The sequence below is a fragment of the Peromyscus leucopus genome, chromosome 5 (genome assembly GCF_004664715.2).
Source record: "Peromyscus leucopus breed LL Stock chromosome 5, UCI_PerLeu_2.1, whole genome shotgun sequence".
Taxonomy (NCBI): Eukaryota; Metazoa; Chordata; class Mammalia; order Rodentia; family Cricetidae; genus Peromyscus; species Peromyscus leucopus.
This window is the reverse complement of record NC_051067.1, coordinates 51,882,525-51,896,229: the sequence shown is the minus strand read 5'-3', so window position 1 is coordinate 51,896,229 and position 13,705 is coordinate 51,882,525. Positions and strand designations below refer to the sequence as shown.

The window sequence follows — 13,705 nt, the reverse complement described above, 5'->3', positions numbered from 1 at the left end:
CACACCAGTAGCTACAAGTGTCGCCATCTGCGATAAGGGGTACACGGTTTCCTCTCAAGTGAGTTAGTCTCTGACTGACCTTCACTGAGAGACACTCACTGTGAGAAGGGCCTGTGAAACCCCTTACTGTATTTTAGTCTTGTGGTGTTTTTGAGACTTTGTGTGTTATATTACACAGTCTTTCTCATGAGAATTTGCAGGAAATATTTTCTTTGACTCAAATGCCAGGAAGCAGCGCATCTTGTCCTAATTGCTGGTGGAGTGGTGTACCTTCTGATCTGGCTAATGGTGCTGATCCTGTTTCCTTCTTGTTAGCTCTGGCTGCCTAGAGCCAGAGCCGATGCAGTGCCTTTAACATGTATCCAGACTGTATGGTGCATTTGGGCACTGACTTTCTCCTGGCCTTTTATATTTCCTGTAGCTTTCTTATTCATTTAGCTGTATTTCCTATTGTAAAAAAAAAAAAAAAAAGTACACTTTTAATAAATTACTCAAATACTGTCCAGAACAAAAATGAGACATAACTGTATCTTTCTTTGTTTTGTGTTTTGAGACAAGGTTTCTCTGTATAGCTCTGGCTACCCTGGAACTTGCTCTGTAGACCAGACTGGCCTCCAATTAAAAGAGAGATCCACCTATGCCTGCCCTTCCAAGTGCTGAGATTAAAGGCATGTACCATCATGCCTGGCTATAACTGCATTTTAAACAAACTACTCCACTGGCTAATTTTGATTACATCAAGTGAGCAAATATCAGATGGAGTTTAGCTCTCACCCCAAAGCTATCCCACACCACATTCATGCCTCTGGTGAAACTTCTTTTAAAGAGCTATTAGTTAAAAGAGTTTGCTCTCTTTCAACAGGGAGAATCTTGCTAGCGACATGTATCTTATATCCCAGATGGACAGTGATCAGTATGTGCCAATTACAACGGTAGCTAACCTTGACCATATCAAGAAACTCAGTACTGATGTGGATTTGATTGTTGAAGTGCTAAGATGTAAGTAGATGACTATTGGAAGTGCAAAGATTGTTGTCTTCATATTATCTGTCTTATTATGGGCCTTCTTTTCACCAGAAGCCATCAGATAAGACTTCTGGGTGAATGAGATACTTTCTGGCCTCCTTTCTTTTCTGACCAGCTCTCTGTAACAGGAGCATTGACTGCCCCTGTATCGAAACTTCAAGCAGATTATAGGCTAATTGAAAGAGAAAAGGAATCTTTTCATTAGAGATTTTATTTTAAAGACAGCTGCTAAATTATTGAAAGCTAAAATAAATAATGACATTTTTGAAGTCAAATATATTTGTTTAGCTACTAAATGGGCTTCTTCCCAACTAGTTGCTTAAGTTTTGATGAAATATTGCTGTGATTTTTTTCTTTTTTTTTTTTTTAAGATTTATTATGTATGCAGTGTTTTGCCTCCAGACCAGAAGAGGGCACCAGATCTCATTATAAACGGTTTGTGAGCCACCATGTGGTTGCTGGGAATTGAACTCAGGACCTCTGGAAGAGCAGCCAGCGCTCTTAACCACTGAGCCATCTCTCTAGCCCCGCTGTGATTTTTTCTTAGCTACTGTGAATAAAGCTGTTTCTTGGAAAGTTAACACATAACATGAATGTTTAACTATTCCATAGTAAGTCTGCAGGCACTTCAGGGATACAAGTCTCTGTAAAGTGTTCCCTTTTGTATCAAAATTGTGGTTTATTTGTATCCTACTTGATGTTGGGGACCTCAGCACCTTTTCTAGTTTTTTGTTTCGTTTTGTTTTTCTAGATAGGGTTTCTCTGTGTAGTTTTGTTGCCTGTCCTAGATCTCACTTTGTAGACCAGGTGGGGCCTTGAACTCACAGAGATCCACTGGGCTCTGCCTCCCAAGTGCTGAGATTAAAGGCGTGCACCACCAACACCCAGCTTGTTTATTTTTTTAAAAGAAAGAAAATAAATTTACTGTAGGAGTGATTGGCATAAAGTGCTGTACTTAAAGGAAGGTTGTAGCCGGTTAGTTTTGACACATGGGTACATGGGTGAAACATCACAACAATGAGGCTAAGGATGACTGCTCCTCCCAGGCCTTTGCTGGCCTTGGGATGCTTTCTGTACAGACTTTGCTGTGATGTGTTGGTTTCCTTTAAATCAGACTATTATTCATTATAAAAATTCATTTTCTCTACTCAAGCTACAAATTCTAGGTGAGTGCTTTTTGCCCATTCCCTTCCTTGGAACCGCATGTATATGTGGTACAGCTGTAGTGGCTTCTTCACAGAGAATGTGGTGTGCAGTGTGCCACACAGGACAGCACACCCATATTGCTTACAAACGTTTGGATGATTAAACATTGCTGTGTCTGAATTAAAGTCTCATTTCTCTTAACAACCAGCCTTTGTGTGTGTGTGTGTGTATGTGTGTCTGTCTGTCTGTCTATATTGTCCAGTCCCTGTGCATTGATGAGACAGTCATTTCAGAATATTTTTCTTATGTGCATTGGACTTAACAGTAATATTAAAAGATTGATATCTTCCTTTAGAACTTAATTGGATTTAAAAGATGCTTTTAAAAATTTATCATGTGTGTGTTTGTGTGTGTGTGTGTGTGTGTGTGTGTGTGTGTGTGTGTGTGTGATGGGGGGGGTGCCATGGTGTCACATGGAGGTCAGGGCAACATCTGCAATTGATTTTCCATGAGTTATGGGGATTGATCTCAAGTCAGTGGGCTTGAGCACCTAGTGCCTTTACCTGATTGAACCATTTTGCCAACCTTTTAATTGGATTTTCTAGTCACAAGTAAAATTTTTTTTTCATTTTTTTATCCTTACACCAAAAGCTAAAGAACTGCTAAGCGTAATTATCAGTAGAAATTTGAAGCATTATATGACATTTCACAAGGCAATAGTTTACTTTCCAGATTGCCGTTTAGAATACAGACTTGGGGAGTGTAGTTGGGTTTGATTCCATCCGATCTTTATCTGTCTATACTCTACTACACTAAGTCTCGTGGGTTATTCTTAGTATCACACCCCAATATCACTGATGAAAGTTGTCAAATTTTACTGTAGGAAGGAGAAAACCATGAGCCCTGTCTTTTAGTATTTGGTCTGTTTGATCTGTTTGATCTACAACTACCACCTCATTGTGTGTATATTTGGTAGTTCTTGCAGGACCTTTTAGATTTACATGTTCCTTCCTTCTGAAAATTTAACATACAAGATGGGTTTAAACAGTTCAGTAGTTGTGTTGGTTTTGAACCTTTTTTTTTGGTTTTTTCGAGACAGGGTTTCTCTGTGTTGTTTTGGTGCCTGTCCTGGATCTCACTCTATAGACCAAGCTGGCCTCGAAGTCACAGAAATCCGCCTGCCTCTGCCTCCTGAGTGCTGTGATTAAAGGCGTGCGCCACCAACACCTGGCTGGTTTTGAACATTTTAATAATTTGCCCTATGTCCAAGTTTCTCTGGTGTGTTTGTTAATGAGTGCTTATGTTCTCTTAGAGTATCATGTAATATATGTTGGGTAATAAGTGTTGACATCCTGTTGGGGTGTTATATAATGTGTGCTTTATCATTTTTTTTTTACCTCTTCACAGCTTTACCTTTAGTCCAAGTGGACGAGAAGGGAGAGAAAGTAAGGCCAAACCAAAACCGGTGCATAGTAATATTGCGTGAAATATCTGAATCCACCCCTGTGGAAGTAAGTCATTCCTCTATTGGGGGCATCTGTTCATATATGTATTTTATCTGTTTTTGATAGGGCTTATTTGAGAAAAAAATACACAAATGCCTTTTCCCAGGATGTACACACTAATTATTACAGTGTTACTCACTTGTAGGAAGAATAACTGTCATGCCTTTTGGTCTTAGATTGCTCTGTATATTTAAATTTAAAAAGATAATAAGGTTTATATATTTCAATAGTTAGAAATTAAAAAATGAAATGGGTTTAGATATGTATTCCTTAAGAAATAAGAGTAATGGGTGGGTAGGGTGTATGATGTGGATCTTTATCATTTCACAGTTTGTTTTGTTTGCTTCTGTTGTTATTGTTTGTTTGGGCTTGGGGGGTTTGTTTGGGTTTTGTCTCTGTTGGATGATTGGTCTAGTTTGGGTTCTCTAGAGGCGAGGTCTCATTATGTAGTCCAGGCTGGCCTTTGACTCATGATCCTGCGGCCTCAGCCTCCTAAATGCTGGCATTATAGGTATGTACCACCATGATTGGCCCTAATATTTACTATTTTTAGTGCTTTCAGGCATGTCCAGCCTGCAGCCCACCAGCTGCATGCAGCATGGGGTAGCTAGGGATGCCATGTGACCCATTTTAAACACATTGTTCTCTTCTAATCCACATTGTTTCTGCTGAAAAAATTCTGCCAGTTTTTTTTCTTTGTTCCTCTATATTGTACCTCTTTTTCTCTGGCTCTTAGAAGATTGTATCATTGGTTTAAGCAGTTTGATTATAGATTGTCTTCTGGCATAGCTTTGTAGTTTATCATTCTCAAGCTTTACCTTTCTGAGCATTTGAAATGGACATTCAGTAACTATTCTGGTGTACTTGTCTACCAATACTGTCATTTGTTTTATTTTAAGATGAATCTGATTGATCTTTCTCATTATAGCCCAACCTTTTCTATGTCTCTGTGTGATTATTACTTCACTAGGTACTGAATAGTTTTGAATTCTAATAGATATTCTGAGATTCAGTTAAGATCCTTGGTAGTCCCAGCTACTCAAGACTAAGGCAGGAAGGGTTATTTAAGCCCAGGAGTCCAAGGCTATTCTGAGCCAAACAGTAAGATGCCCAGCTCCAAAACACAGGCAAGAAATTATTTGGTGCCAGTTTGGTTTCTGCACATTTGTGAAGTGGCTCGGAACAGCCTTCATATGGGGCACACTCTTGTTCACTTGCCTGCAGTTCTCTGAGTTAAGGATTCGCCACTCTGGCTGCTCAGTGAGCTGGCTATAGGGTTGTTCTACCTGACCATTCTAGTTTTGTTTCTGGCCAGTGGCCTAGAGAGAACCGGCCACAAAACTCTGGAGACTTGCCCATCCTGTGACCCGGAAACCCTGGGCATTATTGACCCACTCTATTCATGTTCTCTCAGGGAAGGCTCTCTCTCCTAGCCTACTAATGACAGGTGTCTGGAAAACCTTATAGCACATGTTTTATCTTTTTACTTTTTACTTGTGTTATTTGGGACTGTAAATCTAGTTCACCTTGGCCAGAAACAAAAATTCAGCTAGTATTTTTGTTTTTCAAACTATCTTTTAAAATAAAATCGTGTATTTATCAGCCTGCTGATAAAACAGTTTTCTTCCTCCCCCCTTGCCTCCCTCCCCTTCTCGTCCCCTCCCCCTCCTCTATCCTCTGCTGTTAAGGAGTCCTCTATCCCAGATGGCCCTGAACTCTTTATGTAGCTGAGGATGACCCTTAGCTTGATTGTTCTGATCCTCAGTTTATGTGGTATTGGGAATCAAACCCAGGGCTTCTTGTGTGCTAGGCAAAGCATGCTTCCAAGCCAGCCACATCCCAGCCCCTACTGTTCCAGTTCCAGTTCCTTGTGAGTAGGGAAAGCTGTCAGTAATGACTTCTTGGTCTGTGGCATGTGATCCTGTGAGTGCTCCCTGTAGTGTTTCTGAAAGGTTAGAGGTGCAGCATAGCATGAGAGTAAATTTTCCTCCTAATTTGATGAGGACCAAAAGTAGCATAAGTGAGGACTAATTTCTAACTTATTTGTTTCCTGTAGGAAGTAGAAGCACTATTTAAAGGAGATAATTTACCAAAATTTATAAACTGTGAATTTGCCTACAATGATAATTGGTTTATTACCTTTGAAACAGAAGCTGATGCACAGCAGGTAAGTGCATTTCTCTCCCAGCCTGTGAAGTACGTAGTTTACCATCAGTGCAGAGCAGAAGTTAGGACATTGAGTTAAGGGCAGAGAACACTGACTGGGAGGAACCCACAGGTATATTTCTGTAGCACTACTGAAAGCATGACACATTGCTTCTTAAGTAATGTGTACTCTGAGTTAGCAGTCTCAAGTCATATCTGTTCTCACATGTGAGAAGAGAAAAATTTGTTTGCAAAATGGGGAAATTTGTACTTAACTCTGACCTGTGAGGAGCATCCATTTTGTGGCAAGGTACTTTCAAAGGTATTGAGAAGTTTTGGGCTCTTGGAAGAGGTGTCTGATTTAGGGGAAACATACTAACAAGTATAAAATGTTAGAAATGTTAGATCAGAGGGTTAGAAGAAAAAACACAAAAACTTGAAAGGCCAGAAGGGAAGAAGCACTGTACTTTGTGGCCTTGTGGCCTGCCTGGTGAATCTGGTAGGTGAGCATAGAGGAGCTTCTGCGTGGAGTGGGGGCTTGATAAAGATTTAATTTGCAGATAAACATGGAAGCTACATAGTAATAATGACTCGAATATTTCAATCTTTTCTTTCCTTTCAATCACTGCTTTCCCTGCACTACATAATCCCAGTTTCAAATTGGGATTAATATGAGGGAGGCAGTATTCCTTTTTTGTTTCTAGATCAGGAGTCTTAGCTTCTGGCTTGGGGATGCTCATGTGGTATTTATTAGTACTTATAAAATTATATTTAAATATTTTGCAATAATTTGGGGTGCAGGTACCATAATAAGAATATTTTTAGGAATCTGTGTCTGAAAGAGGATCAGGAATCAATCACTCTTGGATCCTGTCAGCTGTAGTCAACCATACATATAATTATTTGAGCTGTGAGTTAACTTATAAAGTTAACAAAATGGTATTTTGGATGATTTTACCCCTAGGCTTACAAATACCTTCGAGAAGAAGTCAGAACTTTTCAAGGAAAGCCAATTAAGGTAAGCAAGACCACTTGCTTATAGCTTCTTTATTGTCTGATCAGCATTCTTCAATGTTATAATTGGAACTTAAATGTCTCCAAACAGGCAAGGATAAAAGCAAAGGCAATAGCGATAAACACATTTTTGCCAAAGAATGGATTTAGACCTCTGGACATGAACCTTTACACACAGCAACGTTATGCTACATCCTTTTACTTACCTCCAGTGTACAGTCCCCAGCAGCAGTTCCCTCTGTATGGCCTGATTGCCCCTCAGACGTGGTCAGCAACACATAGTTATCTTGATCCACCCTTGGTAAGCCTTTTTCTTTAGTTTTTTAAAATTTACATAACAGAGATTCACATTTTTAGATACTGTACTAGATACTTTGAAAGTTTAAAATCCTGGTCTAATAAGAGAGTCATGTGCCTACAGTTTGCTTAGTATCCATACCTTGGGGTTATGGTATAGGTTTTAATTTAATTAGGCAATGAAAATAGAGTACTGTGCAATGAAAAACTTGGATGCTGTGATCTTTGCCTCTCCCCTCAGCTCCCACCCCTGCTAGCATTTCCTTTCTCTGAGACACGGTGCTGTAAAGACTCTACCAGATAGAGTCTAACTGGTGTCCTGAACAGACATGGTACATGACATGAGGAGGTCTATCTTAAAGAAAGGGGTATTTCAATAGGTTCCTCACAGTCTAGGAAAGCAGGATGCATGCTGTCTGTCTCAAAAAACCATTTTGGTTCTCACACCCACCTTAGGATTAGGTAACATGGTTAATTTTTGGCCTTTGTTAAGGTCTGTGTTTGGAATCCTAAGTTTGTAATGAGTGCGGTCATTTTTCTCCAGCTTTGCTCTATGGATGCTAGGGAACTTGGGTTCTGGTTTGGAATCATTGATTTAGTGAGGTAGGACACAAGAAAATCAACCTTGTGTCCAGGTTATAAAGGGAGGGTTAATTCATGTCTGTAGGTTTATATAACAGATTTTGATGTAATAAAAGCTAAAAGAGTAGGATGCATAGAAGATAGTGGACAGAATGCAGAAATAAAGGTATTAACTTTGAAAGAGTTCGTGTCCAGGATGTGGCTATGGACCAGGTCAGAGAACAAGTAGAGGGTGCTCAGGATCATGTGTCTGGGTGCTAGCCACCTGTCATGTAGAGACAATACCACTCACTGGCAGGCAAGCAGTGGAGGTATGGAAAAGAGGGAACTTGAGACAGAGTTGTTCAGACTTGGAAATGTGGGTCCTGTTAGATACTGAAATATGAAGATAAATGTCTGTGGAAAAAATGAGTATGCCCAGGAGCTGTTACTGCAAAAATAGGTACAAATAGAAAGTATCATTAAACTTAACAGCAAGGATTGGTGAGCTATTTTTGTTGTTCCTTTATTGGGTTTTCTTGTGAACTTATGAGAAGGTCAAAGAAAGGAAGCTCTGTGGATAGATTGTATGCGCAAAAGCACCCAGGTCACTACAGATGAACTTTTATTTCTGAGTAGAGCAGATGGCTGGGGACAGGGGTGGTAAGTTGCCCTCTTGAGAGTCCCTAGACATATGGACTTTGACCTGGATCATGTAGAAAATAATCTAGAATGTTTGAGTTAAGAAATGAGAGCATACTCCATTTTTAAAGGTCACTCTCTAGGCATGTGCAGGATAAGCAGAGTTAGAAAGGAGTTCTCAGTGAGGCCCATAACACTCCCCTCCTGCTTCCCCACTTCTAGAACCACTGCAATAAAAAATGCTTGCTATATCAATAGCTAAATTTCAAAATTATGTCTATCTCCAAAACTTTGAACTGGCCAGAGGAAAATCCAGGGAGACATAGGTAAAGACTGTGTAAGGAGGACTCCAGTGACTCAGGACACAACAGCAAGACTGGACAAACAGTATTCTGTCACATTTAAAAGCTACACAGCAAAGAAGCAATTGTCATGGTAGAGACAGCCTGTACTGGAAGAAAATCTTTACCATTAAGCAAAGGCTTAATACCTAAATACACAAGGAACTAAAAAATTCAACAGCAGAAGAACAAATATGGAAGTGGCCAGTCATTCAGACAGACCGCTGTGAAAGCAGAGCCAATGGGCCAGTGATGGGTTTCAGCACTTGCACAAGCCGGGAGGGCAGCAAAAGTCTGAGCTTCAAAATGCGTGTCATTTAGAAAGAGATAACTGACTTTACGATCTCTATGACCTTCATATGTGTGCTGGGGCACATATACCCCCAATTATAGATTATATCTCTCATAATAGTAAAAATTTTAAGAAGAAATACAACATATGACCAATTTATATATAAATGAAAATTTGCTCAACTTTCTTTCTTTCTTTTGGTTTTTTGAGACAGGGTTTCTCTGTGTAGCTTTGCGCCTTTCCTGGAACTCACTCTGTATGTAGTCCAGGCTGGCCTCGAACTTACAGAGATCCACCTGTCTCTGCCTCCTGAGTGCTGGGATTAAAGGCGTGCACCACCACCGTCCAGCATTTTTTTCTTCTTTTTTTTTTTCCCCTCAACTTTCTTAACCATGAAATAAATGCAAGTAAAAACTTACATTGAGATTCCATCTATCATAAAGGAGATAAATGGCATGCTGACATACTGGTGAGGGTGCAGAGAAAAAGGATTCCTTGTACATGGTTGCTGGGGATGAAAATTAGTTTAGCTACTATGGAAATCAGTATGTAGATTCTGCAAAAATAAATAAATGAATGAATGAATGAATGTTGAACTGTCATAGAATCTAGTTATAACACTGGTGGCATACATCCAGTGGAATAAAAATCTACAGACAGAGATATCCACACATTTATCTTCATTGTAGCACGATACACAGTGGCCAGGTTTGAGATTCCCCTTAGGTGCCTGTCGGTGAGTGAGTAGGTGAAGGGTGTGTGTATAGATATAGATATAGATATAGATATAGATATAGATATAGATATAGATATAGATATACACACAATGGAATATTATTCAGACATAAAGAAGAACAAAGTCACATTATTTGCAGGAAAATGGATGGATCATCACATTAAGCAAAATAATGCTAGACTCAGACAAATGCCATGTGTTTTCTCTCATATATGTGGGATATAAAGGTCTTTTTTTCTTTAAAGACATGAAAATGGAAGGAATTCTAGTTTGGAGGGAGGGACCAGTGTGGGAAGGAGGGGAAGAAGAGGTGAAGGAAGGTAAGGTGGATATGACTGAGTACAATGTGTACATGGATGAGAATGCACAGTGAAGCCCTTTATGTTGCACAGGTATACAAGCTGATAGGAGAAGGAAACGAGACACCTGTCACTTTGAGTGAATTCTAATGGGATGGAATCATGCTTTTAAAAATAGTGTACTTTCTATGAACACAGACTCTTGGCTGTAGTGTTCTTCCCAGAAGCATCAGAAGAGATCTGTAGAGGAACTCTGTCCATGAACCTCCTCTTGGTAGTGCTCTTCCCCACACGAAGCTGCAGTGGGTAACTCTGTCACCCTCCGTCACTAGATGCCTCTTTTAGAATCTTAGGTCAGCCACTGCCTGTGGTTTACATTCAGGCCCTCCCATCCAGGCCCTTTTCTGAGATATGCATTACATAAAATTACGAATTTAAACTAATCTTTTGGTCTTGCCACTTTTGTTTGTTTTTTGAGACAGGGTTTCTCTGTGTAGCCTTGGTTGTCTTGGCACTTACTCTGTAAACCAGGCTGGCCTTAAACTCGGAGATCCACAGGCCTCTGCTGGGATTAAAGGTGTGGGCAACCACCACCTGGCTGATTTTAAATTTTAAATTTTAAATCTAAGTTTCCAAAGCTTTGATTTGAATTAAGTGACTTTTCTAGTGTGTTGTATTTTTTGCCTTAATTTTTAAGTTAGCCAACAAGGTGTAATGGGTTTTATATTGCATTTTGGTGCATGTATATTATTATACTGTGTTCTCATTAATCCCTCTTCTCCACTGCACCACCATCACCACCTCTTTCTGCCCTGTAGCTGGTTCTCTTCCTTCCCTCAGATCATCTCACCTGCTCTGTGTTAGCATGTTAAGACTCCTTTTCCTTCTTAAAGCCCTTCCTCCTCTCATGAGCTCCCTTCTAGTTTCATGGTCTCTTTTCCCTGCACCTATTTACTACCCCACCCCCAAATCCAGATTTCAAATATTAAAGAAAACACAGTTTTTAGCTTTCTAAGTTTGGCTTGCTTCATTTAATAGGATAGTTCCATTTCCTGGCTGTTATGAATAGAGCAACAATAAACATGGATGTGCAATATCCAAGAGTGATAAGCTGGATCATGTGGTACTTCTGTTTTTAGTTTTTTTGAGAGACCTCCAGGCTGATTTCCATCTGTCTTTCCACTAGCAGTTAATTAGAGCTCCTCTTTCCTCCTATCCTCACAGCACTTGTCTTGGTGGTAGCCCTTCTGACCAGGGACCGAGAGAAGCCCAGTTTTTGCATTTCCCTGTGGCTGAGGCTGCTGGGTGGTCTTAATTAAGCATTTACTGGCCATCTGTGTCTCCTCTCAGAACTGAGTGTCCAGTTCATCAGCCCATTTATTAGCTGGATGGTTTGAGGTTGGCTTTAATTTTAGATTTCTTCAAATATTTGAAATTTTAATCCCCTGCCTGTCTTATAATTGGGAAAGATTTTTTTTTAAAGATGTATACAGTGTTCTGCCTGCATTCATGCCTTCACACCAGAGGAGGGTACCAGATCTCATTATAGATGGTTGTGAGCCACCATGTGGTTGCTGGGAAATGAACTCAGGACCTCTAGAAGAGCTGTCCTTGCTCTTAACCTCTGAGCCATCTCTCCAGCCCCTGGGAAAGATTTTTTAAGCAGTGTAATTTTTGTGGACTGTAGAGTTTGTCAAGGATCTTTTCAGTGTTTTCCTTTTGTCGCTTCACTTTGTAGTCAGGGAATGGAATGCCAGCTCTAATACCCACTTGAAATTAGAGCTTCCAGCTAATGCTAAAGAGAACTGCTTGAGTTCTCCCTCCCTGTCCCTTTCCAGTTGTTCAGCTGTGCAGGAACCTGTACTCTTTCAGTTAAGTGAAAAGTCAAGGTAGGGGCTGGAAGGCCCCAGGCAACTAAGTGCCTTGAAAGTAATGTCATTTATTTAGAGAATATTTGAAACCATATGCTCCAGAGGCCAGAAAATTAGTGATCTTACCCTTCCATCTTGTAATTATTATTGTTATTATTATTTTGTGCCCATATGCAACAGCAAGAATGTGGATCCGTTCTCTCTTTCCACCCTTATGTGGGTTCCAGGGATCGAACTCTGGTCATCAGGCTGTGTAGCAAGTGCGTATACCCCTGGGCCATCTTTTTAAATAATTGTTTCAACATGTAGAGCAGGCTGGCCTCGAACTCATAGATCTGTGTGCCTCTGGCTCCCAAGTGCTGGGATTAAAAGCATTCAAACACTACCACCTGGAAACACTTTTTTTTTTTTTTTTAAAGTGTGTGTATGTACCACATGTGCAAGCTGCACACATGCCAGGACAGGTCAGAGGTGTGCATAGGTCAGAGAACAGAGGACAGCTCTCAGGAGGATTCTTCTGGCATCCAAGTGTTAAACTCCAGTGGTGAGATCTATGCACTGGGGCCACGGAGCCCTCCTCACTGAGTTGTACCAAGATTTTAAAAACCATTGAGTGGTAATTAAAATCCTACTTAAGCTTTTAAACTTTTTTTTGAGACAGGGTTTCTCTGTGTAGCTTTGTGCCTTTCCTGGATCTCACTCTGTAGCCCAGGCTGGCCTTGAACTCACAGAGATCCGCCTGCCTCTGCCTCCCGAGTGCTGGGATTAAAGGCGTGCGCCACCACTGCCCGGCTAAACTTTTTTAAAAGTACATTTAGCTCATATTTTAAGGTCATTATGGGCTGTTCTAATTTTCTTCTAAACTTTATATTTTGAATGTTCTGTACCACTTTAAAGTACTTGGAAAAATTTTTGTAGTCTAAAAAATAGGATGCTGTTTACAGCGAGTCTTGTATGAAAGTAAACGAGAGAGGAGAGAGAGAGAGAGAAATCTCTGCCAAAGGCTGTGAGGGTGACATAGGCATGGTTAAGAGCAATAAGTGTATGAGAATTCCTAAAATTGGGCACTTTGAAATTAGTTAAGGTTATTCAGAATAAAGGATCACCCACTTCTTGCCAGACTGAAGGTAGTTATACTAGTAGTAGTAACTTAACTTTAAGCGTCATCAGGCAATGCCTATATTCAGGATTCCCATGCCATCTGGGGCCAGGTTCTGTCCTCTTGGTGTTCTCGAGGATTAGCTAAGATGATAGGGAGAAAGTTCTTAGCACTAGCCATGGTTTGAATGCTCAGTAGACATTACCTTTAGTAATAATCTTGTAAGCTTTTCCTTACCCTGCAGTTATTTTTAAGTATAACATGGAGTTCACACCTCTGGCAAGAGGAAGACATTATCTGGTTTACCCAAGATACAATTGTAAATCCAGTTGAATTGTCTCATGTCTCATGTTTTACATACTTGTTTTCTGTTAATGAATCCAGGTAACTCCATTTCCAAGTACTGGATTTATAAATGGGTTTACATCTCCGACCTTCAAACCTGCAGCGTCTCCTCTGACATCACTCAGACAGTATCCTCCTAGAAGCAGGCAAGTTCCAATGGTGTTTCCGATGCTCACGAGCTTCATTTTCACTGTCCCAGGTTATCTGTACTGAGAGATCTGTGTATCCACTAAGAATGCTCATCAGAGATGAAACTTAAAACTGTAATCTATATAAAGACTACACCCCAAAGCTGGCTGCCAGGAGTAAGGAAGAGATTCTCTTCAGAGAAGCCTTTGGGGGCAACTTTTGCAATGTGTTCATTAAGTAGGAGCAGATCTTGACAC

At 40.3% G+C, this 13,705-nt stretch overlaps 1 protein-coding gene across 5 annotated transcripts in view; it reads left to right on the top strand.

Annotated features, from left to right (window-relative positions):
- Positions 1-13,705, top strand: part of Larp4b (La ribonucleoprotein 4B) — an 85,191-nt gene that overhangs the window by 54,877 nt on the left and 16,609 nt on the right. For all 5 annotated transcript variants that reach the window (XM_028859442.2, XM_028859449.2, XM_028859435.2 and 2 more), the window contains 6 exons: positions 863-999; positions 3,580-3,683; positions 5,734-5,844; positions 6,787-6,840; positions 6,928-7,137; positions 13,359-13,465. In XM_028859442.2, coding sequence (XP_028715275.1) covers positions 863-999; positions 3,580-3,683; positions 5,734-5,844; positions 6,787-6,840; positions 6,928-7,137; positions 13,359-13,465 — 723 coding nt within the window. The remainder of the gene's footprint in view (positions 1-862; positions 1,000-3,579; positions 3,684-5,733; positions 5,845-6,786; positions 6,841-6,927; positions 7,138-13,358; positions 13,466-13,705) is intronic.